Consider the following 23737-nt stretch of genomic DNA (forward strand, 5'->3'; position numbering starts at 1 on the left):
GAGAAAGTCAAGAATGGGGCCATGTTTGCTAGTGCTGAAGAGATTGGGCACGTGACTCAAGGAGCTCTTCCACTATGCTCAGCCATAGCTGGTAATAGAAATGATATTACCTGGGAAAGATCCACAAAGGACCTGCTGGTCTAAAGGTGTGAATCACTATGACATACATTCTGAGAGGAGGGCTATGGGACCAGAGGAGAGAGCTTCAAGCTACAGAGGAATTTTCTGAGTCCTTGAAGCCAAATGGAATTTGTCCTGCTAGATTTCAAAATGGTTGGAAGCAGCGACTCCTTCCTTTCTTCCATTTTCTCCCATTTGAAATGGAAACATCTGTAACTATTATCCTACACCTGTCCCGCCACTGTATTTTTGGAACAGATAACTTGTTTTCTAGTGTCACCAATTCACAGCAGGAGAATTTTGCTCCAGGATGTTTCATAACCAGAGTCTCATCCATATCTGTTTTAGATGAGGAGACTTGGTACTTCTGAGCTGATCTTATTTGGATAAGATGTCGGACTTCAGCGAATGTTGCACGGTTTGAGACATTTGAGGATTTGGGGACGGGGTGCATGTATTTTGCATGTGGGAGAGATGTGAATCCTCGGGGGCCAGAGGGCAAACTGTGGTAGACTGAACAATGTCCCTCCAAAAGATAGCCACATGGTAACCCCTGGAACCTGTGAGTGTTAACTTACAACAAAAAAAGTGATTATGTTGGTCAGGTGTGGTGGCTCAGACCTGTAATCCCAGCACTTTGGGAGGGCGAGGTGGGTGGGTCACGAGGTCAGGAGTTCAAGACCAGCCTGGCCGAGATGGTGAAACCCCATCTCTACTAAAAATACAAAAATTAGCTGGGCATGGTGGTGGGCGTCTGTAATCCCAGCTACTCAGGAGGCTGAGGCAGAGAATTGCTTGAACTCGGGAGGCAGAGGTTGCAGTGAGCCGAGATCACACCACTGCACTCCAGCCTGGGTGACAGAGTGAGACTCCATCTCAAAAAAAAAAAAAAAAAAAGTAATTATGTTAAAGATCCTGAGATGGGGGAGATTCTCCTGGATTATCTGGGTGGGCCCTAAATGTAATAATGAGTGTCCTTATCAGATTGAGGCAGGGAGATCTGACACAGACAGAAGAGAAGAAGGCAGTATGACTGCCATGGTTTGAATGTCCCCACCAAAACTTGTGCTGAAATGTAATTGCCATTGTAACACTATTAAGAGGTGGGGCTGTCGGGAAGTGATTAATGCCATTGTCATAAGAGTGGATTAGTTATCACGAGACTGGGTTTGTTATAAAAGGGAGTTTAGCCACATTTTCTCTGTCTGTCTCCTGCACTTGCTTTTACCTTTCATCCTTCCACCGTGGCACAACCCTCACCAGATGCCAGCGCCATGCTCTTGGACTCCTAGCCTCTAGAACTGTACACCAAATAAACGTCTCTCCTTTATAAATTACCCAGTTTGTGGTATTCCATTATAGTAACAGAAAACAAATGAAGGCAATGACCATGGAGATAGAGATTAGAGTGATGCAGCCATGTATTCGTCTGTTCTCACACTGCTGTGAAGAACTGCCCGAGACTGGGCAATTTATAAAGGAAAGAGATTTAGTTGACTCACAGTTCTGCATGGCCTCATTGAAATTTTTCCTTCTTTCGTTGGCCTCAGGAAACAATCATGGCCAAAGGTGAAGAGGAAGCAAAGACTTTCTTCACATGGTGGCAGGAGACAGAAGTGCAAGCAGGGGAAATGCCAGATGCTTATAAAACCATCAGATCTCCTGAGAACTCACTGTCACAAGAACAGCATGGGGAAAACCGCTCCCATGGGGATTTTTAATCCGTGGGGATTGCAATTCGAGATGAGATTTGGGTGGAGACACAGAGCCAAACCATATCAAGCCACAAGCCAAGAAATGCTGGCAATCACCGGAAGCTGGAAGAGGCAAGGAACAGATTCTCTCCTAGAGCCTCTAGAAGAGTACAGCCCTGCTGACACCAACTTGATTTCAACTCAGTGAAACTGATTTCAGATTTCTGGCCTCCAGACTTGTGAGAGAATAAATTTATGTTGTTTATGCTACAAAGTTTGTGGTAACTTGTTACAGCAGCCAGAGGGAATTTGGGGTGATTGTAAGGAGTGATGTAAATTATGTTAAAGAACCTCTGCAGTTGTAAGGTACATTCATTCATTCAACAAATAGTCGAGGCAATATAGAAGAGTAATTAAAAGCACAGACTTTGAGGCTGGGCGTGGGGTGGTTCACACCTGTAATCCCAGTGTTTTGGGAAGCCAAGGCAGGAGGATTGCTTGAGGCCAGGAGTTACTTCCAGATCAGCGGGGGCAACACAGCAAGACCCCATCTCTTAAAAAATTGTTTTAATTAAAAATAAATACATACATTTAAAATTGTATACATTTTAATGTATACATTAAAAATACATACATCCAAAGCACAGACTTTGGACTCAATTCACCTTGGGGGTGAATCCCAGCTCTGTCACCCACTGACTATGTGACCTTGAGCAGACTGCTTTATTCTCTGAGCCTCAGTCTCAACATCTGCACACTGGGGATGATAATAGTATTTAACTCAAGAGAAGGTTGTGAAAATTAATGGGAAGATGCACATAAAGGGCTTTGTGCTGGGCTCAAGGGCCATTGCCCTGCCCCTGCCTTAATAGAGCTCGCTGTCATTTTGGGAGGATCTTAGAGAGATCAGGGCTGTAGATGGAAAGCCCAGAGAGGAACGGGGACATGTTGGAGGTACTAGGGATGGGGGTAGGGGAAACTTCTTAAGAGAACTTGACTTATGAGCTCCCTGAAGAACACAGTGGGCCCAAATTACATACTCTTTTTACTACTATTATTGCAAATATTATTAATATCAATAGGTAAAACATATTTCTCGTTCTTTGGTCTTCTAGAAAAAAATATATAGAAGTGTTTTTTTAGTTTAAATTTGTTTTTAAAAACTTTTTTTTTTTAATAGAGGTGGGGGTCTCACTACGTAGCCCAGATTGTTCTGGAACTCCTGGCCTCAAGTGATCCTACTATCTCCTGCCTCAGCCCCTCAAAGTGTTGGGATTACAGGCGTGAGCCACTGGGACTGGCTCATTGAAATTTTTCTTTTTTCTTTCTCTCTCTCTGTCTTCTTTTTTTTAAGACAAGATCTTGCTCTGTGGCCCAGGTAGGCAACAGTGGCCGGATCATGGCTCACTGCAACCTCGTACTCCTGGGCTCAAGCAATCCTCCTACCTCAGCCTCCTGAGTAACTAAGACTACAGGCACACTACCTCGTTAATTTTATTATTATTTTTTATTGTAGAGATAAAAGACAGGGTATGGCTCTGTTGCCCAGGCTGGGGTGCACCACGTGATCGTGGCTCACTGCAACCTCTGCCTCCCGGGTTCCAGCGATCCACCAGCTGTGGCCTCCCAAAGTGCTGGGATTACAAGGGTGAGCCACCGTGCCCGGCCCAAATTTCTTACGTTACTACAGAGTTCCTAGGAAAAATCCCATACATGAAAAAGTTAAAAACTGACAGGAAGGATTTGAGATGGCGACCTGCTTCGTATACACTGCTTATTAAAACTGGATAACAAATGCACCACGGGGGGTGGTGGGGGGGATAGGAAAAATGGCAAGACAAAACCAGCCCATGCGAACTCTGATTTTGAAAGAATTTAAAGAGAAAATCAGAGCATGCGTACTCTGAACTTGGAGTAGCCAATCCCAGGGGATGCTTTAGGCGGGAAAATCAGAGTCTCTGCCCTCGCTTTGAGGAGGTTCTGTCCCTGGAGCCTGGACTGAGAGACCCCACGTCAGCTTGGCTTGTCCCGCCTACTGTTCTGACTTCTAATTGGCCAGATGGAGTTCACTGACTGCCCTGATTGGTCCACATCCTGGGGCAGTGACATCACAGAATATTTTCTCCTCCTCCAGCCACACTTTGTCACCAACTGCTGCCGACCTCGCCACCACTGCTTTGTCTCTGAGGTAGGTTCTCTTGAAGGGACACCCTAGATGGGCCAACGGGGGCAGATAGAAAAGGAGGAAGCCTCCGTAGGGGCCTCAAGTGCTTGGGCTTCCGAAAATCTTGAGGACTGAAAGACAACTAATGCCTTTCAGGGCGATCATCATGGAGGAGCCTCCCGCCTCGGCCTCGCGCCTACAGGCCTGTGCCGTCCCACCTCTGGAAACATTTTTTCATTTTTGTATTTTAGTAGAGACGGGGATTCGTTATGTCGACTGCCTGGGCTCAAGTAATCCTCCCACCTCGGCCTCGGGACTACAGGCACGCACCACCCCGCCCTCAGTAATATTTTTTATTTTTCATTTTTTTTAGTAGAGACAGTTTCGCCATGTTGGCCAGGCTGGCCTCAACCGCCTGGGCTCAAGCAGTCCTCCTGTCTCTGCCTCGGGACTACAGGCACGCACCACCCCGTTCCCACTAATATTTTTTATTTTTCATTTTTTAGTTCAGACGGCTTTGCTGTGTTGGCCAGGCTGGCCGAGACCGCCTGGGCTTAAGCAGTCCTTCTGCCTCGGCCGCGGGACTACAGAAGGGCACCAGCCTGCCCACGCTTTTTTTTCTTTTTTTTTTTTTTTAGTAGAAACCGGGTTTCACTATGTTGGCCAGGCTGGCCTCAACATCCTGGGCTCAAGCGATCCTCCCACCTTGGCCTCAGGTCTACAGGTGTGTGCCGTTACACCCCTGCTAGGTTTTTTTGGTAGGTATTTTTATTTTTATTTTTATTTATTTATTTATTTACTCTTTTTAGAGACGGGGTTTCATTATGTTGGCCAGGTCGGTATTGACCTCCTGGCCTCAAGCAATCCTGCCACCTCGGCTTCAGAACTACAGGCAGGAGCCACCTCGCCCATGCTATTTTCTTGTTATTGTTGTTAGTAGGAATGGGGTTTTGCTGTGTTGGCCAGGCTGACCTCGACCTCCTGGGCTCCAGAGATCCTCTTGCCTCAGCCTCGGGACTACAGGCATGCACCACCGCACCCCCACTAATACTTTTTATTATTATTTTTTTTAGTAGAGGGTTTCACTAGGTTGGCTAGGCTGATATCGACCTCGTGGGCTCAAGCGATCCTCCCACCTTGGCCAGCCAGAGTGCTGAGATGTTACAGGCTTGCGCCACCAACCCCAGCTAATTTTTTGTGCTTTTTTTTTTTTTTTTTTTTTTTTTTGTAGAGATGGGAGTTTTGCTATGTTTCCCAGGCTGGTCTCGACCTTGTGGGCTCAAGCGATCTGCACGCCTCGGCCTCCCAAAATGCTGGGATTACAGGCATGAGCCACCGTGCCTGGTCGATTGCTGCAACCTGAAATGCCCCACATTCTCTCTAAGGGATGGCGGGCTCTTCCTTCTTATAATTTACAAATAACCCGGTAATAGCCTCTAAATCCGTTCATATTAGCGAAGGTCGTTTGTCTTCAACAGAACAGAACCCCCCATCCCTCTGCCTGATCAAATCCATCACCAAAGAGACCATGTTGTCTCTGGGACTCACTTCCTTTCCTTCATGTATTGATTGGGAGTGTCAGAACGCCTCCACTCAATAAAATTATACAGTTACGTCCCTGCCTCCCCAACAAGGGTCTGTACATCTTCCAGGGTAAGCCTAGCTCCAGGGAAACTACTAACAACATTAGCTAACCCCCTCCCAAAGACTCAAGGCTGTTTTGCCCATAGGAAACCTGTCATCCCCAATCAGTACTTCTCCCAGAGACCCCCCAGCTCCCTGTTTTCATCTGACTTCTCCCCATGTNGGTGGTGGGGGAACAGGGGGTTGCTTAGGTTGTTATTTTTGGTTTACAAATCCTTTAAGATAAAGCTGCATAATTTTCTTTCTTTCTTTTTCTTTCTTTCTTTCTTTCCTTCTTTTTCTTTCTTTCTTTCTTTCTTTCTTTCTTTCTTTCTTTCTTTCTTTCTTTCTTTCTATCTTTCTTTCTTTCTTTTTCTTTCTCTTTCTTTCTCTCTCTTTCTTTTCTTTTCTTTTTTTTTGTTTTTGAGACAGTCTTGCTCTGTCACCAAGTCTGGAAGTGCAGTGGCGAGATCTCGGCTCACTGCAACCTCCGCTTCCCGAGTTCAAGCGATTCTCCTGCCTAACCTCCCGTGTAGCTGGGACTACAGGCACGTGACACCATCCCTGGCTAATATTTTGTATTTTTAGTGGAGGCGGGGTTTCACCGTGTTACCCAGGATGGTCTCGATCTCCTGACCTCGTGATCCACCCACCTCGGCCTCCCAAAGTGCTGGGATTACAGGCGTGAACCACTGAGCCTAGACAAAATGCATAAATTTTATGGAACGAGGCTGGGCACAGAGGCTCACGCCTGTAATCCCAGCACTTTGGGAGGCCGAGGGGGGCAGATCATGAGGTCAGGAGATCGAGACCATCCTGTGTAACACAGTGAAACCCCATCTCTACTAAAAATACAAAAAATTAGCCGGGTGTGGTGGTGGGCGCCTGTAGTCCCAGCTACTTGGGAGGCTGAGGCAGGAGAATGGCATGAACCCGGGAGGCAGAGCTTGCAGTGAACCGAGATTGCACCACTGCAGTCCAAACTGGGTGACAGAGCGAGACTCTGTCTCAAAAAAAAATTTTTTTTCTTTTATGGAACAAGTCTTGTGCCTGATGTTTGGACCACAGAAAAAGTTCACCAAACTGTCCAGTGCCATAACCAGATACATTCCAGTGACAAATCGGGATAAGAAGTTGATGTTTCCACACTGTAGATGGCTTTTCCCAAAACGCCAGAATAAGTCTTCATATCATAAAGAGACTCTTACCCCCTTAATGTCTACATTTTTCACTTGTCATAACCTAACTCCCAAATCCTTTGATTCATCTAGTGGTCTCTTTTATAGAGTTGGCACTCTGCTTTAATTCAACCCAGTACTAAAATGATACTCAAAGACAGCAAGAGGTTTCATTCAGTTCCCCCATAGTCCTTGACTTGTCTTGAGATTTTGGTTCAAAACCATTGTACAAACTAAATTTATTATACTATTCCTAATTATAGCTGGGTGCAGTAGCTCATGCCTGTATACCCAGCACTTTGGGATGCCAAGGCGGGCAGATCACTTGAGGTGAGGAGATTGAGATCAGCCTGGCCAACATGGTGAAACTCCATCTCCCCTGAAAATACAAAAGTTAGTCGGGCGTGGTGGTGAGCACCTGTAATCCCAGCTACTTAAGAGGCTGAGGCAGGAGATTCAGTTGAACCCAGGAGGTGGAGCTTGCAGTGAGCTGGGATCACGCCACTGCACTTCATCCTGGGTGACAGAGCAAGACTCCATCGCAATAAAATAATAAAATAAAATAAAATATAAAATAGAATAGAATAGAATAAAATAAAATAAAATAAAATAATTGCTAATTATTTTGGTATTATAATCTTTGAGCTCCATTCTTGTTGCCTAATACTTGTTAAGCCAGTTCTCCCAACAGGATAATGTTGGCCTAGTGCTTCAAGATGAATGCTAACATAGATGGGACTAATAAGATGGAATTTGATGCTGAACTCCAGACAAATATGCCTATATTTTTATTCCTTCTGACCTCTTTGTGGCTCGAATGTGGCCCATGTCCCTGATATCGACTCCCTTACCTTTCCCTTGACATGGGACCAAGACAACCGGCCCAGGTCCATCCTGGCATGGAGTGACAATGAAGCCTCTCTTTAAGATGGCTGATCAGTGAGGTTTTCAAAGAAAGATGTTGATCAAAAGAGGGAATGTGAAAGCTGATTGTGAGAATGAACCAGCTTCTCCAGGGCCAATGAGCCTCATTCCAAAACAATATGTAACATTTTTCTTTCTAATAAAACTTCCAACTTCTCTTTGTTTGTTGGAGATACTGAAGACCACCCCAGTCCATGTGTATGCCCTGAATTGCAATTTTGTGATTCCCAAATACAGCATTTGATTTAGGGATTTGTCTCTATAATTTATTTTGACTTTGACACAATTAACCAGTATGATGTGTTTAAAGGTCGCTCCGCCCCCTGACAAGGTGAGTATTATACTGAACTTAAGAATTCTTTCTAGGCAGGGCATGGTGGCTTAAGTCTGTAATCCTAACACTTTGGGAGGCCCAGGTGGGCGGATCACCTGGGGTAAGGAGTTCAAGACCAGCCTGGCTAAAATGGTGCCACTGCATCTCTACAAAAAATACAAAATTAGCTGGGCCTGGTGGCGCATGCCTGTAACCCTAGCTACTTGGGAGGCTGAGGCAGGAGAATCGCTTGAACACAGGAGACAGGTTGCAGTGAGCCGACATTGCACCACTGCACTCCAGCCTGGACAACAAGAGAGAAACTCCATCCCGAAAAAGAAAATTATCCTATTATAATCTTGATAATTGTTTTGCTTTGCATCTTACTATGGACTTGTTGGATATCTAGGTGGCTGTAAACTACCCAGAGAAAGAAACAGCAGGGGAAATAATTAGAAAATTGCAGTGTTCCTATAAAAGAATAACAAACGGGGGAAATTGTAAAGGTAACTAAACATAAAGTTAAATTTTTCCTGTTGCCAAAATGGCAAGAAGAGACCTTTCCCCATTTCACTTTCCTTAGAGCATATCCTTGAGAAAATTTGTATTTGTAAATTCTTCCTTTGATCTGTAAGCCTCTGGCCATCCTAGAACCCAGGAGGGTCTTGAACTTGAACTCTAGGCCTCAAGTGATCCTCCAGCCTCAGCCCCCCTAAGTGTTGGGATTACAGGTGTAAGTCATCAAGCCCAGTCCCTAGAAATGTCTTTCTTCAGGGCCTTGGAGCCATCTCTTTGAAATGTGAACATCGAGGAAGATGATGTCCTTGTCTCCCTGTCACCAGGGGAGTTTAGCCTAGGTGCCTTGCTCCAAGCTGTAAGCACCTGCTTGTCATAGAGATATGAGTTTTATTTTTCCTTCAGATAAAGGCAATTAACTAACACAGGTGGGTACTCTAATTACTTGGTGAACTTAGGACTTGCCTGGGAGTATTTAGTTTTCACCCTTGGCTGCTGCTGTACAACCAGGCCAATTCGCTACATACCTGGACTTTCTGGTTTTTCCTACCACTTTTTTGTTTGTTTGTTTGTTTTTTGTTGTCTTGTTTTTGAGACGGGGTCTTGCTCTGTCACTCAGGCTGAAGTGTAGTGGTGTGATCTCAGCTCACTGCAACCTCTGCCTCCCAGGGTCAAGTGATTCTCCTACCTCAGCCTTCTGAGTAGCTGGGATTATAGGCGTGAGCCACCACGCCTGGCCTCTGCTACCACTTTTGGGTTGTATGAAATACTACACTTCAAAGTGTGGGATCTGGCTTCCCAGACAGCTGCCAAAGGGGCAGGTGATGCAATCTGGAAGTGTAGGGGAGTTCATGTGCGTGGGGTAAATTTTGACCAATAAGAAAATAGCCAGGAGTGAGAGACAGGTAGTAAATTCCCTCTCCTCTCCTCTCCCCATGCCCTGTTCCAAGCATGGTTTCTCAGTATAGTCTGTCTAGAGGTGTCCTGTATGGCCCAAAACCTGTTTCCTTGGGAACCTGAGCTAAAACAATGGGAATTCACACACCCGAAGACAGTGTTAAGTGTTGTGGAGGACCCAGATCTGGACAGAGGAAAATCACCCCAGTAAGGAAACGGACAATTTGAGGATTTGGAATAGAGGGATGGATGGATTAGAAGAACCAGTAGTAGAATAGCTTATGGGTAATATTTTAGGAGAAAAGGCAGTTCTGGTGATTTTTGCAGTGAACTACTCAGCTCTGTAAAATGTATACTTCCTTTCTTTCCATCAGTCTCCCCTATGAAATCGTCCATAAAGTGTCCTTTTATAACTATCTATTGCCTGTGGGGTGAATTTTCTTTTTCTGTTTTTCTTTTTATTTAGAGATAGAGTCTCTGTCCACCAGGCTGGGTATGTAGTGGTGCCACCTTGGCTCACTGCAATCTCTGCCTCCCGAGTTCAAATGATCCTCCTGCCTGAGCTGCCCTAGTAGCTGTGACTACAGGTGCGCATCACCAATGCCCAGCTAACTTTTTTTTTTTTTTTGTATTTTTAGTAGAGATGGGGTTTCACCATCTTGGCCAGGCTGGTCTTGAACTCCTGACCTCAGGTGATCCACACGCCTAAGTCTCCCAAAGTGCTGGGATTACAGGTGTGAGCCACCACACCCAGCCTGTTAAGATTTCTTTTGGAGAATAAAACAGATTGAGTCTTGTGCCAAAATACAGGGGAAGGTGCACCCAAACAGGTAACAAAGTATTATGTACAATAATAGATAGGGTTTCTACATACCAATATTAACCATTTAGAAAACCAAATTGAGAAAAATCACACTTATATTGTGACAAAAATACATAAAATATCTAAAACCAGATTATTGGAGCAAGATGGCAGATAGATCCCGTGCCCCACTCAACATTCCATCGAATTGGGAAGAAAATGTTTTCAAGGGTCAATTCCTAACAGTAGAGGAAAACAAGAAAACATGTCAGTGGTCCACCAGATATATGGAGGCATTCTTGGGAGATAGAGTAGATGGGATCAGACTGATAGAGAAAGCCAAGGAGAGAAGACCACAGCTCAAATCACTGTAGGCAAGAGATGCTTTTTGTTTTTTGAGACAGAGACTTATTCTGTCGCCCAGGCTGGAGTGCGGTGGCATGATCTCATCTCACTGCATGCTCTGTCTCCCGGGTCCAAGTGATTCTCCCGCCTCAGCCCCCGCAGTAACTGGAATTCACAGGTGGCCCCCACCATGGCAAGCTAATTTTTGTATTTTTAGTAGAGACAGGGGTTTCACCATATTGGCCAGGCTAGTATTGAACTCCTGACATCAAGTGATCTGCCTGCCTTGGCCTCCCGAACTGCTGGGATTACAGCGTGAGTCACTGCGTCCGGCCAAGAGATGCTCTTTGTAACAAAGCTTCTGAAAAACTCCAAACCCAGAATCAACAAAAAAACAGGGAGCTGGAAAGGGCCTTAGGATAATCATCAGGTAGGTTAATTTAAAAGTTCATTTGAAGCATCTGAATCAGCCAGATTCCCCTCCAACATCACCAATAGATTGCCTGGCAGTAGCCACTTTTGCCTCTAAGATGATACTCTGATAATCGTTCATTAAACAAAGTGAAGGCCTGGCGAGGTGGCTCATACTTGTCATCCCAGCACTTTGGAAGGCTGAGGCAGAAGGATTGCCTGAATCCAGTATATAGAGACCAGCCTGGGCAACCTAGTGGGATCCTGTCTCTGCAGAAAATACAAAAATTAGCTGGGTATGGTGGTGTGTGCCTGTAGTCCCAGCTAGTTCGGAAGCTGAAGTGGGAGAATCCCTTGAGCCTGGGATATCGAGGCTGCAGTGAGCTGAAATTGCAGCACTGCACTCCAGCCTGGGAGACAAGAGTGTGATCCTGTCTCAAAAAATAACACAAAAAAGTAATGCATCACTGGGCATGGTGGCTCATGCCTGTAATCCCAGCACTTTGGGAGGCTGAGGCCAGGGAATCATGAGTTCAGCAGATTGAGACCACCCTGGCTAACACGGTGAAACCCAATCTCTACTAAAAATACAAAAATTAGCTGGGCATGGTGGCAGGCGCCTGTATTCCCAGTGATTCGGGAGGCTGAGGCAGGAGAATCACTTGAACCTGGCAGGCGGAGGTTGCAGTGAGCCAAGATCTCACCACTACACTCCAGCCTGGGCAACAGAGCGAGACTCTGCCTCAAAAAAAAAAAAAAAGTTATGTATCAGAACTTGATGTAACTTCAGCCCTTCACAGTAATAATAAAGCAGAGAAACACATTTGTGGAGAGAGGACCATGTTCACTCTTTATCTATCCATAATAGACAGATAGTCAGGAGCTTTATATAACCAAGGAACCTAAGGAAAAATATTCCGTCATGACTCACAATCTTCCAGCCACCCCTCCTTGCACCTGTCTTGTGGGCTGGGGGACCCAGCTTATGGATTCCATCTTCCCAGGGAGAAAGAAAAATCAAATCCTTCAGTATCTCTCTTAGGGTATCCTCTCCTCTATTTGCCTGGAGGATAAGGCTCTGGATATCTAGTAGTCGAATGTTACATTTGCATAATATAGAACTATATTGGAATAAAATAGAATTTGTTTCCTCTGAGACACAGGTAGAGGTACGTCCACACTGACCTGAGTGGCAGCCACCTCTTCCTGCAGTGCCAGGCAGGACATGCTCACAGATCTGGGAAACCTCTGCTGCTCCTGGAGCCCCACAACCTCCTTCCTGGCACCCTGTCCCTCTGGTGGCTGTGACAGCCCACACTTGGCCTTAGGTCTCCCCTGCTTCTTTGCCTGCCCCTCTTCTGCCCACCCTGCATATCTCTGTCTCCCACTGTCCCCACTATGACCACGATTGCCTCTCCCTCCCTGCACTCTCTCTCTCCTACGGCTCCTTGTCTTGGGAAAATGAACCCACAGCCTCTACCTTGCGAATGGGGACAGAACCCCGGGCTTGTTCAATTCTCCCTCCCTCCATCACACACATCTGTCCTCCTTAATGTTTCTGAAGTCAGTGAACTCCAAACTCAGCCCCTCCTGCCCCTGCCAGCTGTAGGACCTGTGACAAGATGCCTACCATCTGTCTGGGACTCCGTCTCTCATCTATCATATAGGCATAATGATGATAGTGTCCTCCTTCCAAGGCTGGGGAGAACCAGGAGGCCAAGGTGATGGGCTATGGACTGCCAAAACAGCTCCAATCCTGCCTCCACCTGGGGCTGGTGTTTCAAGTCTGTTGCGTGTGAATGGAGCTTTAATGTCTCCATTCACACACAATGGTTTGTTCTAAAATAGACTCCCCTCTGCCCTTTCCTTCCCCACAACTGTTTCCCCTCTGCACCGTGCAGTGGTACCTGTGAGAAAGAACTGTCCCATTCCCAAATCATAGTCCCCACCCCAGCCCCCAGACCCTTGGTTGGTGAGACCCTTGATGGGCAGTCTCATGCTTCTGTCCAGGGGAATTTCCCACCGTTGCTCCCCTGCATGGAGACTAAGTGGACTCTTCTATTCCCTGTCCATCACAGGGTCTACAGTGCACACATCTTCCTCATTCCTCCACGTTCCCCAGATGACGATTTCATCTGTGTCTCCTCCCACATACTCCCAAATGGACCATCCCAGACCTTGAACTTGAAATTCGTTCAGAGAGCAAAGGCCAAGATGCCCAACCACCTGCTGCAGAATTCTGCTCCAGGAATGAAGTGTGTGGTCTCTATCAAAATAAAAACTGGAGGCCAGGCACAGAGGCTCACACCTGAATCCTAGCACTTTAGGAGGCCAAGGTGGAAGGATCGCTTGAGCCCAGGAGTTCAAGGCTGCATTGAGCTATGATGATGCTACTGCACTCCACCCTGGACAGAGGAAGACCCCATCTGTAGAAAAAACAGACAAACAAACAAACACACAAAACCAACAACTGGAAACATCCTCCTCTAGAATGGTGGTCAGGAACATCTGCCTGCCTTCTTCCCTGATGTCTCTCCAGCACCTAGAACAGCGCTCAGCAGAACGATGCACTCATTAGTGTTTTGTTGAATAAATGACTCCTTTGATACAGCCATTCCATTTCTAAGAATCTTTCCTAATAAATATTCACACACTTGCAAAGAGCTGTGTGCACAATAATGGGAGGAGCAAACAACCGGGGAACGTTTGCAAATGTTTATTAACTGTCAGTAACTGATATAGGGGAATCGGATGAGGGGAGTACATGCTGAACAGAAAACAGGGTGTGGGGGGACTTGACCAGGACACATGGCAATAGGGAAATGCAGATGGGAGATACTTATAGTGGTACTTGGTGTGTGGGGTGTGTGTGTGTGTGTGTGTGTGTGGTGTGTAAATGCAGAGGAAAAATCTGAAATTAAACACTCAGACCTGTTGTCAATCGCCACATCTGGGGAGAGAGGAGGGAAGTGCTTTGCTATCCTATGCAGAGAATACCTGACAATACTTGTTTTCTGAGGTAGGTACATGGATACACAGACCAAAATATGCATTAAGTATGTCTTGCTCATCAATGAAAATGCTAATATCTAACAGAATGGCATACTGTAAGAAAATACAACGGAAATGCTAACAACGAACTCTTGGCACACTAAGAAAAATGATGCTCAACTTTTCACTGTTGTGAACACTCGCTTTCACTTGCTATACACCTGATGACGAGGGGTCCGCAGCCATGCCCATGTTCTTGAAAGGTCACCAAATTCTGCTTCTCATCATGGGCATGTGTCATATCTCTGAGGCTGAGGCAAGAAGAGAGAAGGAAAGTAAGTGGCAGTGAGTTGCCACTGCCTGATAACTCAATCTCAATTCCTCCTGATGTGCAGACCCTGCACACTCCGATTCTGCCCTACCTCAGGACCTGCACACGCTTTCCACGGTTCCTCAAAGTGAACCATCTGCACATGCCACAGTAACTTCCTTGCCTGGTTTATCCATTTCTAGGCTAGAGGAAGGTGTGGCCCACGTATCAGGACTGACCTGGGGTTTGGGAACCCACAGCATCCTGGGTAGGGAGGAACCCTGGATATACAGGGCAGGGAGTAGAAAGCTCCCTGCATGGAAGCATGGGAAATCTCATCATTCAGCCTCAATGCTGTACCCTAGAAAATTATGAGAAGGGAATGATTCGGGGAACAAGTGACAAGATGGGATACTGGTACTGTAACAGAATAGCACATCTGCAGGGATGTGGTCGATGAGCTGAAAGTTCACTTACGGAGTTACTCGTCATCTTCCTCAGGGTCGCTGATCTCTTCATAAATCACCAACTGCTTTCTCTCACGCAGCCTGTGGGTCCAGGCATGTTTCCCCATTTTGGGTCCTACGATGGGGAAGAGTTGGAAGATGAGGGTTGGGTAGGCTGGAGAGTGTTAGGTTCTGTTTTCTCCAAAAGTGGAGATGCCTCCCCTCTCCCAAGTGCCCATGGGTGTTCTTTTTCCAGTTTTTCACATTCTCTGGCTTAGAGAGACTGAGACCTTAGACCCACACCAATACAGGCCAAATGCCAATTAAAGTTTTAGCTTCTGGCTCCTTCCGTTGTGAGGTTTAGATTCCCAACCTCTTCACTTACAGGAACATTCAACCATACCTCCTTTCATTCTGCACATATTTGCTAAGGGCACACAGGCATACCTTGTTTTATTGCACCTCATTTTTATAGTGCTTCGCAGATAGTGCAACTTTTTGGGGGGAATTCTCACCAATTTTACACTTTTCAACTATTATTATTTCTGTTGTGATCTGTGATCAGTGAGCTTTGATATTATTATTGCAAATGTTTTTGTTGTTTTTTGGTCTTTTAAAGTAATTTTTGTTTTTTATTTTTGTGGGTACACAGTAGGTGTATATTCTTATGGGGTATGTAAGATGCTTTGACACAGGCATGCCATGTGTAATAATCACATCATGGAAAATAGGGTCTCCATGCCCTCAAACATTTATCCTTGTGTTACAAACAATCCATTTACACTCTTTTAGTTATTTTTAAATGTGTGATTAACTTATTATTGACTACAGTCACGCTGTTGTGTGTAAATGTTTTGGGGGTACCAGGAACTGCCCCTACAGAAGATGAGGAACGTAATTGATCAATGTCGTGTGTGTTCTGACTGCTCCACTGATGAGCTGTTCCCCATCTCTCCTCCTCTTGGGCCTCCCTATTTCCTGAGACACAGCAACACTGAAATTAGGATGATGAAGAACCCTACAATGGTGGCTATGTGTTCAAATGAAAGGAAGAGTCACATGTCTCTCACATTAAATCAGAAGCTAGAAATGGCCAAGGTTATTGAGGAAGGCCAAGATAGGCTGAAAGCTAGGCCTCTTGAACCAAACAGCCAAGCTGCTGAAATAGAGAAAAGTTGAGTAGTCAGGATAGAAGATGAAACCAGCCACAACATTCCCTTAAACCAAAGTCTAATTCAGAGCAAGACCCGAACTCTCTTCAAGTCCATGAAAGCTGAGAGGGTGACGAAGTTGCAAAAGAAATGTCGGATGCTAGCAGAGGTTGGTTCGTGAGATTTAAGGAAAGAAGCCGTCTCTGTAACATAAAAGTGCAAGGTGAAGCAGCAAACCCTGATGGAGAAGCTGAAGCAACCTATGCAGAAGATCTAGCTAAGATCACTGATGAAGGTGGCTACACTAAACAACAGATTTTCAATATAGATAAAATAGCCTTCTATTGGAAGGTGATGCCATCTAAAACTTTCATAGCTAGAGAGGATTGACTCTAACTTTGAAAGAAGTTCTACTGTGAGTAAAATGCTATCCAATAGCATCACATAGTACAGAGAAATCTTTCATGAAAGGGAGAGCTAATCAATGTGGCAAATTTCATTGTTGTCTTCTTTTAAGAAACTGCCACAGCCACTCCACCCTTCAGCAACCACCACCTTGATCAGCCAGCAGCCATCAACACCGAGGCAAGACCCTCCACCAGCAAAGAGAGTGTGACTCACTGAAGGCTCAGAAGATTGTTTGCATTTTTAACAACGAATTATTTTAAAATTAAGGTATGTACATTTTTACACATAACGCTATTGCACACTTAGTAGACTACACTATAGTGTAAACATAATGTTTTTATGCACTGTGAAACAAACAAAAAACAATGTGTGTGACCCACTTTATTGCAGTGGTCTGGAACAGAACCTGCAATATCTCTGAAGTACACATGTGTTGAGTATCAGGCATTGAGCTGACTAAGATATGATTCCAGATTATCACAGATAAAATTGCTTGAGCACCTTTCACGTCATCTGGCTTCTAGATTTAATTTAACGCCTCCAAACCATTTATGAACTATGATTCTTTATTTCTATCTTATGGACTAGGAATCTGGAACTGAGAAAATTTGGAAGACTTGCCCCAAGACACGTGGTTTTTTACAACCCCAGTCTGTGTCTCTGAAAGTCATCTCTAACATCTCATCTGGAGCTGGGTAAGCTCCTCAGCCCAGCCTGGACCCAGGTTTGTCTGGGATCCATGCCACACACCCAGTCCACACACCTGAACATAGCCAGGGAAGCTACAGTGGTTGCTCCTGAATTGTTTCCTCTTACCAGATCTCTTGTTAATCTTCTCAGAGGTATTTGCTTTTCCCGGGGGGCACAGCTGTTTTCCATCATTTTGTGGGCCAGATGCTTCTGGTACTCCCTTTGAATCATTTCCTTCCTCTGCTGGCTTCTTGAGCATTCTCTTTACAATGTGAAGGTCACAGATAAACAGTATCAGTGAAATTTCTATAGTGCTTTAGAGTTTACAAAGCGTCTTCACATGCATTACCTTAATCAATATTCTCAGCAACGCTGGGAGAGTTACACTTACCTAAATAAGGAGAAACCTGGGAGGTTAGAAGCAAAAGGAATGGCCTAAATGAATGGGGCTTCCAGGGCTAGAATGCTTATCTTCACACTCTTTTAAGACTGACATTTGTGCAAACAGCAGAAATCTCCATGTAATTGAGAGTGTGGTATACAGAAGATTTGGAGAAAAATAGCAGTCTAAGAATTCAAAAGGTCTACAAATGGAAGAGCTTCTGTAAAATACAAGGGATCCCATAAAGGCTTGTAGTCAGTTGCTGGGAGTCTAAATGTAAATACGTAGCGAGGGGACAAAACACTGCTGGGAAAGATACTGTGGGGAGATGAATACAAGGAAGGGAGAGGGAAAGAAATGGTTTGCTGAAATTAATCTAGGCAGCAAACAAAGCAGTACCAGATATGGCATAGCACCCTAGAGAGGCACCAACATTGAATGTGGAATTCAGTGAGGTGGTACCCATACCAATTCTGGTTACATTGGGATATGTCACTGACCAACAATCTTAAGCTACTTTTTTCTTTGCTTTTCTTTTTTCTTTTTGAGACAAAGTATCGCTCTGTCACCAGGCTAGAGTGCAGTAGCGAGATCTCGGCTCACTGCAATCTCCCCCTCCCCCGGGTCAAGTGATTCCCCTGTCTTAGCCTCCTGAGTAGCTGGGACTACAGGCAGGCACTACCACGCCCCACTAAGTTTTGTATTTTTAGTAAAGATGAGGTTTCACCATGTTGGGCAGGATGCTATCTCTTGACCTCATGATCTGCCCACCTCGGCCTCCCAAAATGCTGGGATTACACTCGTGAGCCATCGGGCCTGGCCCTTAAGCTACTTTTTACTCAGCTTCCTCACTTATGAAATAGTGAACGATACATGTAAAATAGGCTAAGGGAAAGTCCTCTCTGAGCTTGTAAATACTGTTTAAATGTAATAATAATAACAACAATTAACACCTTTCTGTTTCCTTCTTTGAATTTGGTCTCCACACTGGCAACCCAACTCCCACATTCCTTTACCCTCTAAACTAGAGTTGGATCTGCACTTGTGGGATCACTCATTCAGGGACCTCCGAGGGATCCCCTGGGCTGGGATTGGGGCTTCCCGGATGCCCCAGGTGCAGACAAGGCCCTCAAGGAGCTCAAGGAGGGGCCAACAGTCAAAGCAATTCCTAAGCCATGCAAGCGGCCCTGGTAACAGAGGAGAGGCCAGCTGGTCCTTCCTGTTGCGAGAATGGGTGTCTCAACGGAAGCACCAGCAGGCCCTATGGGGTAAATCCCTAGTGAGCAACATCTGAACTTCATAAATAAATGCAAACGTGAATGAGCTTTAAATGGCTTGGAGCTCTGGATTAAACTACCCCTGCCACTCCGCCTCAGGAAAATTCTTTAACATCTCTGTACCATGATAGCCTCATTTCATTATTTTGCTGATAATTATGATCTATAACATGAACTATGATTCTTCACTTCCATTTCATGGACCAGGAATCTGGAGCTCAGAGAACTTAGAAGATTTGCGCCAAGTCACATGGCTTTTATAAACACTGAAGTGTGTGACTCATTATTATTTGGAGATAATAACAGACACAACATCATAGAGGTCTTCTCATGGATTCACTACATTACTTCATGTGAAGTTATTAAAATAGTATCTGGCATCACTATGAAAACAAAAGCTGTCGATGCTACATCAGGTGTTGTGATAGACATGGGGAGAAGGAGGCAATGAGGGCATTTTTGATATTCTCCCACTCTTACCAGTGTTCACATCCGTGAAGGGACAAAGGTTCTCTGGTCCTTTGGATTTGAGAGATACTCACCTTCGGGATGATTCTCTGCAGCTTGCCAAAAGTCATCTGAGGACGTCCAACTGAAAGAGAATACATCAGCATTTTTCTTTGTTGGTAAAGATTTCCAAACTCTAGAGAGACTTCTGTTGCATGAGGGCATTCTGCAGCAGAGGGTTATGAGTCCACTCACTGTTGAGGAGTTATTTCAGATTTGCTTCTGAATTATGTTTAGTCATGGTTGGTGCATTTATCTGTGGCATCAATTCAGAATTTTCCATCTCATGGTTTATCAAATGGGGGTTAAACCCCATCACAGTCTCATCTTATGTCATTACATATCTTTTACTTTTTCCCAAATAATTAAATTGATTAGTTGGGAATCTGAACTGTATCCACTCAAGATGTACAACAACTAAAAATCACTGTACACTTCAAATGGGTGAATCTTATGGTATGCATATTAAGCTGCTAAATGTGTGATGAACCATGGATGATTTAGTTCAGTGGCTCTGAAATATTTTCAGTATAAAGACACTCCTTTAAAGTCAAAAGCTTGGCAGATACTCAAGCACTGGATTGTCAGACCTCTTATAGTGATTGTGGGAGATGGTAGAATCTGGCCTGTTTAGTTGGGGCGTAATAGGTCTATTAGAGCTGGTTTGGACATTCTGACCTTATCTTATGATTGCATTGTCAGTGCAGAAGAGCCAGTAAACACATATGTCCCCTTTATATTCCTGAAATGCACAAAGATCTCTACCTAAGGAGCTGTCTTTTTTTCACCCTATGTTATCTACGGTTTTAATAAAATACAGAGAAACAGCAATCTTCATTACATAATGTGTTCATCACCATTTGTCTTATGATATTTATCCAAAATCTACATGCTGTTAATGAAACAATCACTGGAAGTTTTTGGCAAATCTACACTTTTAATATTTTCTTTTTTTTCACTTTTAAATTTTTTTTTTTTTTTTTTTTTTTTTTTTTTTTGAGACGGAGTTTTGCTCTTGTGGCCTAGGCTGGAGTGCAATGATGCAATCTCACCTCACCGTAACCTCCGTCTCCCAGGTTCAAGCGATTCTCCTGCCTCACCCTCCTTAGTCGCTGGGATTAGAGGCATGTGCCACCATGCCCGGCTAATTTTGTGCTTTTTTTTTTAGTAGAGACGGGGTTTCTCCATGTTGGTCAGGCTGGTCTTGGACTCCTGACCTCAGGTGATCTGCCCTCCTCGGCCTCCCAAAGTGCTGGGATTATAGGCGTGAACCACAGCGTCCGGCCTTAAAATTTTCTTAACTGTGCTTTGATTCATTAACAGTGTTTAGCAAGAACAACATGTCCTTTAAAAAAGAAATATTTCAAACACACAGAAAAGTATGGGGAATAATATTGAATTCGGTCGCATCTCAACATTACCCCATGACTATGTTAGATCTGATTTATTTATTCAGAATGTTAGAAACACTATTAACGGGCTGGGTGCAATAGCTCATGCCTGAAATCCCAGCACTTTGGGAGGCTGAGGAGGGTGGATCACTTGAGGTCAGGAGTTTGAGACCAGCCTGGCCAACACGGTGAAACCCCGTCTCTACTAAAAATACAAAAATTAAGTGGGCATGGTGGCCGGCGCCTGTAATCCCATCTACTCAGGAGGCTGAGACAGGAGAATCTCTTCAACCCAGGAGGCAGAGGTTGTAGTGGGCTGAGACTGTGCCACTGCACTCCAGCCTGGGCAACAAGAGTGAATCTCCAGTTCAAAAAACAAAACAAAACAAAAACAAAACAAAACCAAATAAAAACACTATCAATAAGTCATGACTGAAGCTGTCTGTGCAGCACTCACCAATCCGTGCCCCTGCTCCTTGTCCATTTACAGTCAGTCTCCTCAATTTGATGGCTTTTTATTCACATTCATGTTTTATGCATTTACCATTTGCTTATTATCCATAAATATTCATATTCTTGTTTTACATGTTTTATAATTTTATGAATGATCTCTGTAGTTAACTTTCTGTATGCAAATTTTTTTTTTTTAACTCAGCCCTGATGTGTATGAGGGAACAAATGCCTGAGGATACTTCCCAGATAGCTGAGCTGAAAAGCAGTTGGGCTTAAGGAGACCCTTTCCAGCCCCTTCCCATCTACTCACCCTCATTTCTGCGGTTACGGTCATTATCAGTATCATTCCCCTGGAAGTCTGTGGCCCGTTTATTACGCATGAAAGGTGGGAGGGTGACATTGAAACCTAGAAAGAAGCAAAATGTTTATTCCTTAAGAGACAAACTTAGGCCTGGCATGGTGGCTCATGTCTGTAGTACCAGCACTTTGGGAGGCTGAGGTGGGAGGATTGCTTGAGGCCAGGAGTTCAAGACGAGCCTGGGTAACATAGAGAGACCCCCATATCTATAAAATATAAAATAAAATTAGTTGGGCATGGTGGCATGTGCCTGTAGCCTCAGCTACTCCATAGGCTGGGCAGGAGGATTGCTTGAGCCCTGGAGTTCGAGGCTGCATTGAGCTATGATTGCACTGCTATACTCTAGCCTAGGTGACAGTGAGACTCTGACTCCAAAAGAGAGAGAGAGAGAGAGAGAGAGAGAGAGAAGCCGAGAGAAGGAAGGTAGGGTGGGAGATGTGCTGCGATGCCACAGAGACAGTTGGGCTCATCAGAAAAGACGCCTATGGGAGAGAAACATGCAGGATCCAGGTATAAGCTCCACTGTGGCCAGCCCCTGTCCTCAGCCCTGACAGGATAGGAAGAGCAGAACACCCAGAAGCTGCCTCGCAATTTTTCCCTGTACAAAAGGAAAATGTGGGGTACTTTCTGCAGCCTAAGAACTAGGCAAAACAGGAAAAGGGATGCTCATGTGTCCCCAGACTTGTCTGTTCCTAGAACTTTCTGTTACCTAGTTTAGTCATGGCCTCATACTTTCTCTTCATATGCACACAGTTGATTTTCTCCGAGTATTTCATCTTTTCCCACTCTTTCTTAGAGAAGTATTTGGCAATACCAACGAAGGCCTAGGAAAAAAAAAAGAAAGAAATTCTGGCAGTGACTCAGCTAGGCATGTCTGCCATTCAGCTGGAGCCGCTTCCTGTGTGCTGGATCTGGGAAGTGGGGATGATAATCCATCCTGGTTGATGCCATGGCTAACTGAGAGAACATGGGGACCTTCCCTAGCTTCTCCCCTGCCACACAGTAAGACTTTAATGCTGCTGGCTGGCTCTCTTCCCACCTTGCAGAATGGACTGAGATTCACCAAATGCAGTGCACGGCCACAGACCTGTCTCCAGGGATGCTAGGTGATGACGGAGCGAAGATGGGATGCTCCCAGTGGTCCAGATCTCCCTGGGACCCTGCTCCTTTCCCCCAGTACCTCTGTCCTCCCCTCCTCAGAAATCTGGTCAGCCTACTCTATGCCCTGAACAACTGCTATGCCCCCTCAGGTCACCTCACCATGCTTCTGTTCTCTGATGTTTTAGCATCATCCCTGGGTCTCTTTGCAAAGGCGTTGTCTCTGTTCATGGCACCGGGAGCAGTCTGACCTGCAAGAGAAACAGCCTGAGACTTTCCAGCCACAGCACCTTTGGTCCTGTAGAGGGAGAAATCTCTGAAGGCCGGCCACATTCAGTCACCTGGAATCAGGTGCTGCATTTCTCCATCCAGGGCTTATCTGTTCCTGAGTAAGGACATGGGGAGAAGTCAGATGAAAACAGGGAGCCAGGGGGTCTCTGGGAGAAGTACTGATTGGGGATGACAGGTTTCCTATGGGCAAAACAGCCTTGAGTCTTTGGGAGGGAGTTAGCTAATGTTGTTAGTAGTTTCCCTGGAGCTAGGCTTACCCTGGAAGATGTACAGACCCTTGTTGGGGAGGCAGGGACGTAACTGTATAATTTTATTGAGTGGGGGCGTTCTGACACCCCCACTCAATAAATGAAGGAAAGGAAGTGAGTCCCAGAGACAACATGGTCTCTTTGGTGATGGATTTGATCAGGCAGAGGGATGGGGGGTTCTGTTCTGTTGAAGACAAACGACCTTCGCTAATATGAATGGATTTGGAAGCTATTACCGGGTTATTTGTAAATTATAAGAAGGAAGAGCCCGCCATCCCTTAGAGAGAATGTGGGGCATTTCAGGTTGCAGCAATCGACCAGGCACGGTTGCTCATGCCTGTAATCCCAGCATTTTGGGAGGCCGAGGCGTGCAGATCGCTTGAGCCCACGAGGTGGATACCAGCCTAGCCAACCTAGTGAAACCCTCTACTAAAAAAAATAATAATAAAAAGTATTAGTGGGGGTGCGGTGGTGCATGCCTGTAGTCCCGAGGCTGAGGCAAGAGGATCTCTGGAGCCCAGGAGGTCGAGGTCAGCCTGGCCAACACAGCAAAACCCCATTCCTACTAACAACAATAACAAGAAAATAGCATGGGCGAGGTGGCTCCTGCCTGTAGTTCTGAAGCCGAGGTGGCAGGATTGCTTGAGGCCAGGAGGTCAATACCGACCTGGCCAACATAATGAAACCCCGTCTCTAAAAAGAGTAAATAAATAAATAAATAAAAATAAAAATAAAAATACCTACCAAAA

At 45.2% G+C, this 23737-nt stretch overlaps 2 protein-coding genes across 3 annotated transcripts in view; both read right to left on the reverse strand.

Moving 5' to 3' along the window:
• Positions 1-3811, reverse strand: part of LOC112615883 (putative protein SSX6) — a 16156-nt gene extending 12345 nt beyond the window's left edge. Inside the window, exon 1 of the mRNA XM_025372784.1 lies at positions 3673-3811. The gene's annotated coding sequence lies outside the window, so the exon portion shown is untranslated. The remainder of the gene's footprint in view (positions 1-3672) is intronic.
• Positions 3812-14769: 10958 nt separating this feature from the next.
• On the reverse strand, positions 14770-22680 carry LOC112615921 (putative protein SSX6). 2 transcript variants are annotated; one of them, XM_025372830.1, is made up of 6 exons: positions 22612-22680; positions 22061-22175; positions 21304-21399; positions 19185-19234; positions 17110-17245; positions 14770-14870 (listed from the first exon to the last, which is right to left on the reverse strand). In XM_025372830.1, exons 1-6 carry the CDS (start codon positions 22678-22680, stop codon positions 14770-14772), a joined length of 567 nt encoding a protein of 188 aa, XP_025228615.1. The 2 variants fall into 2 exon arrangements, with proteins under 2 accessions (XP_025228615.1, XP_025228616.1); XM_025372831.1 differs by lacking the exon at positions 17110-17245 and having other exon boundaries at positions 14811-14870.
• Between the last annotated feature and the right edge of the window lie 1057 nt (positions 22681-23737).

This window comes from Theropithecus gelada, chromosome X, assembly GCF_003255815.1.
Source record: "Theropithecus gelada isolate Dixy chromosome X, Tgel_1.0, whole genome shotgun sequence".
Taxonomy (NCBI): Eukaryota; Metazoa; Chordata; class Mammalia; order Primates; family Cercopithecidae; genus Theropithecus; species Theropithecus gelada.

What these genes read in the sequence shown, in the direction of transcription:
- LOC112615921 (XM_025372830.1), bottom strand. Translation starts at nt 22,680, where the DNA reads ATGAACAGAGACAACGCCTTTGCAAAGAGACCCAGGGATGATGCTAAA. An exon ending in TGAGGCCATGACTAAACTAG is followed by an intron (nt 21,400 to 22,060) that starts GTAACAGAAAGT and finishes GCTTCTTTCTAG; the next exon opens with GTTTCAATGTCACCCTCCCA. An exon ending in TGCAGAGAATCATCCCGAAG is followed by an intron (nt 17,246 to 19,184) that starts GTGAGTATCTCT and finishes CACATTGTAAAG; the next exon opens with AGAATGCTCAAGAAGCCAGC.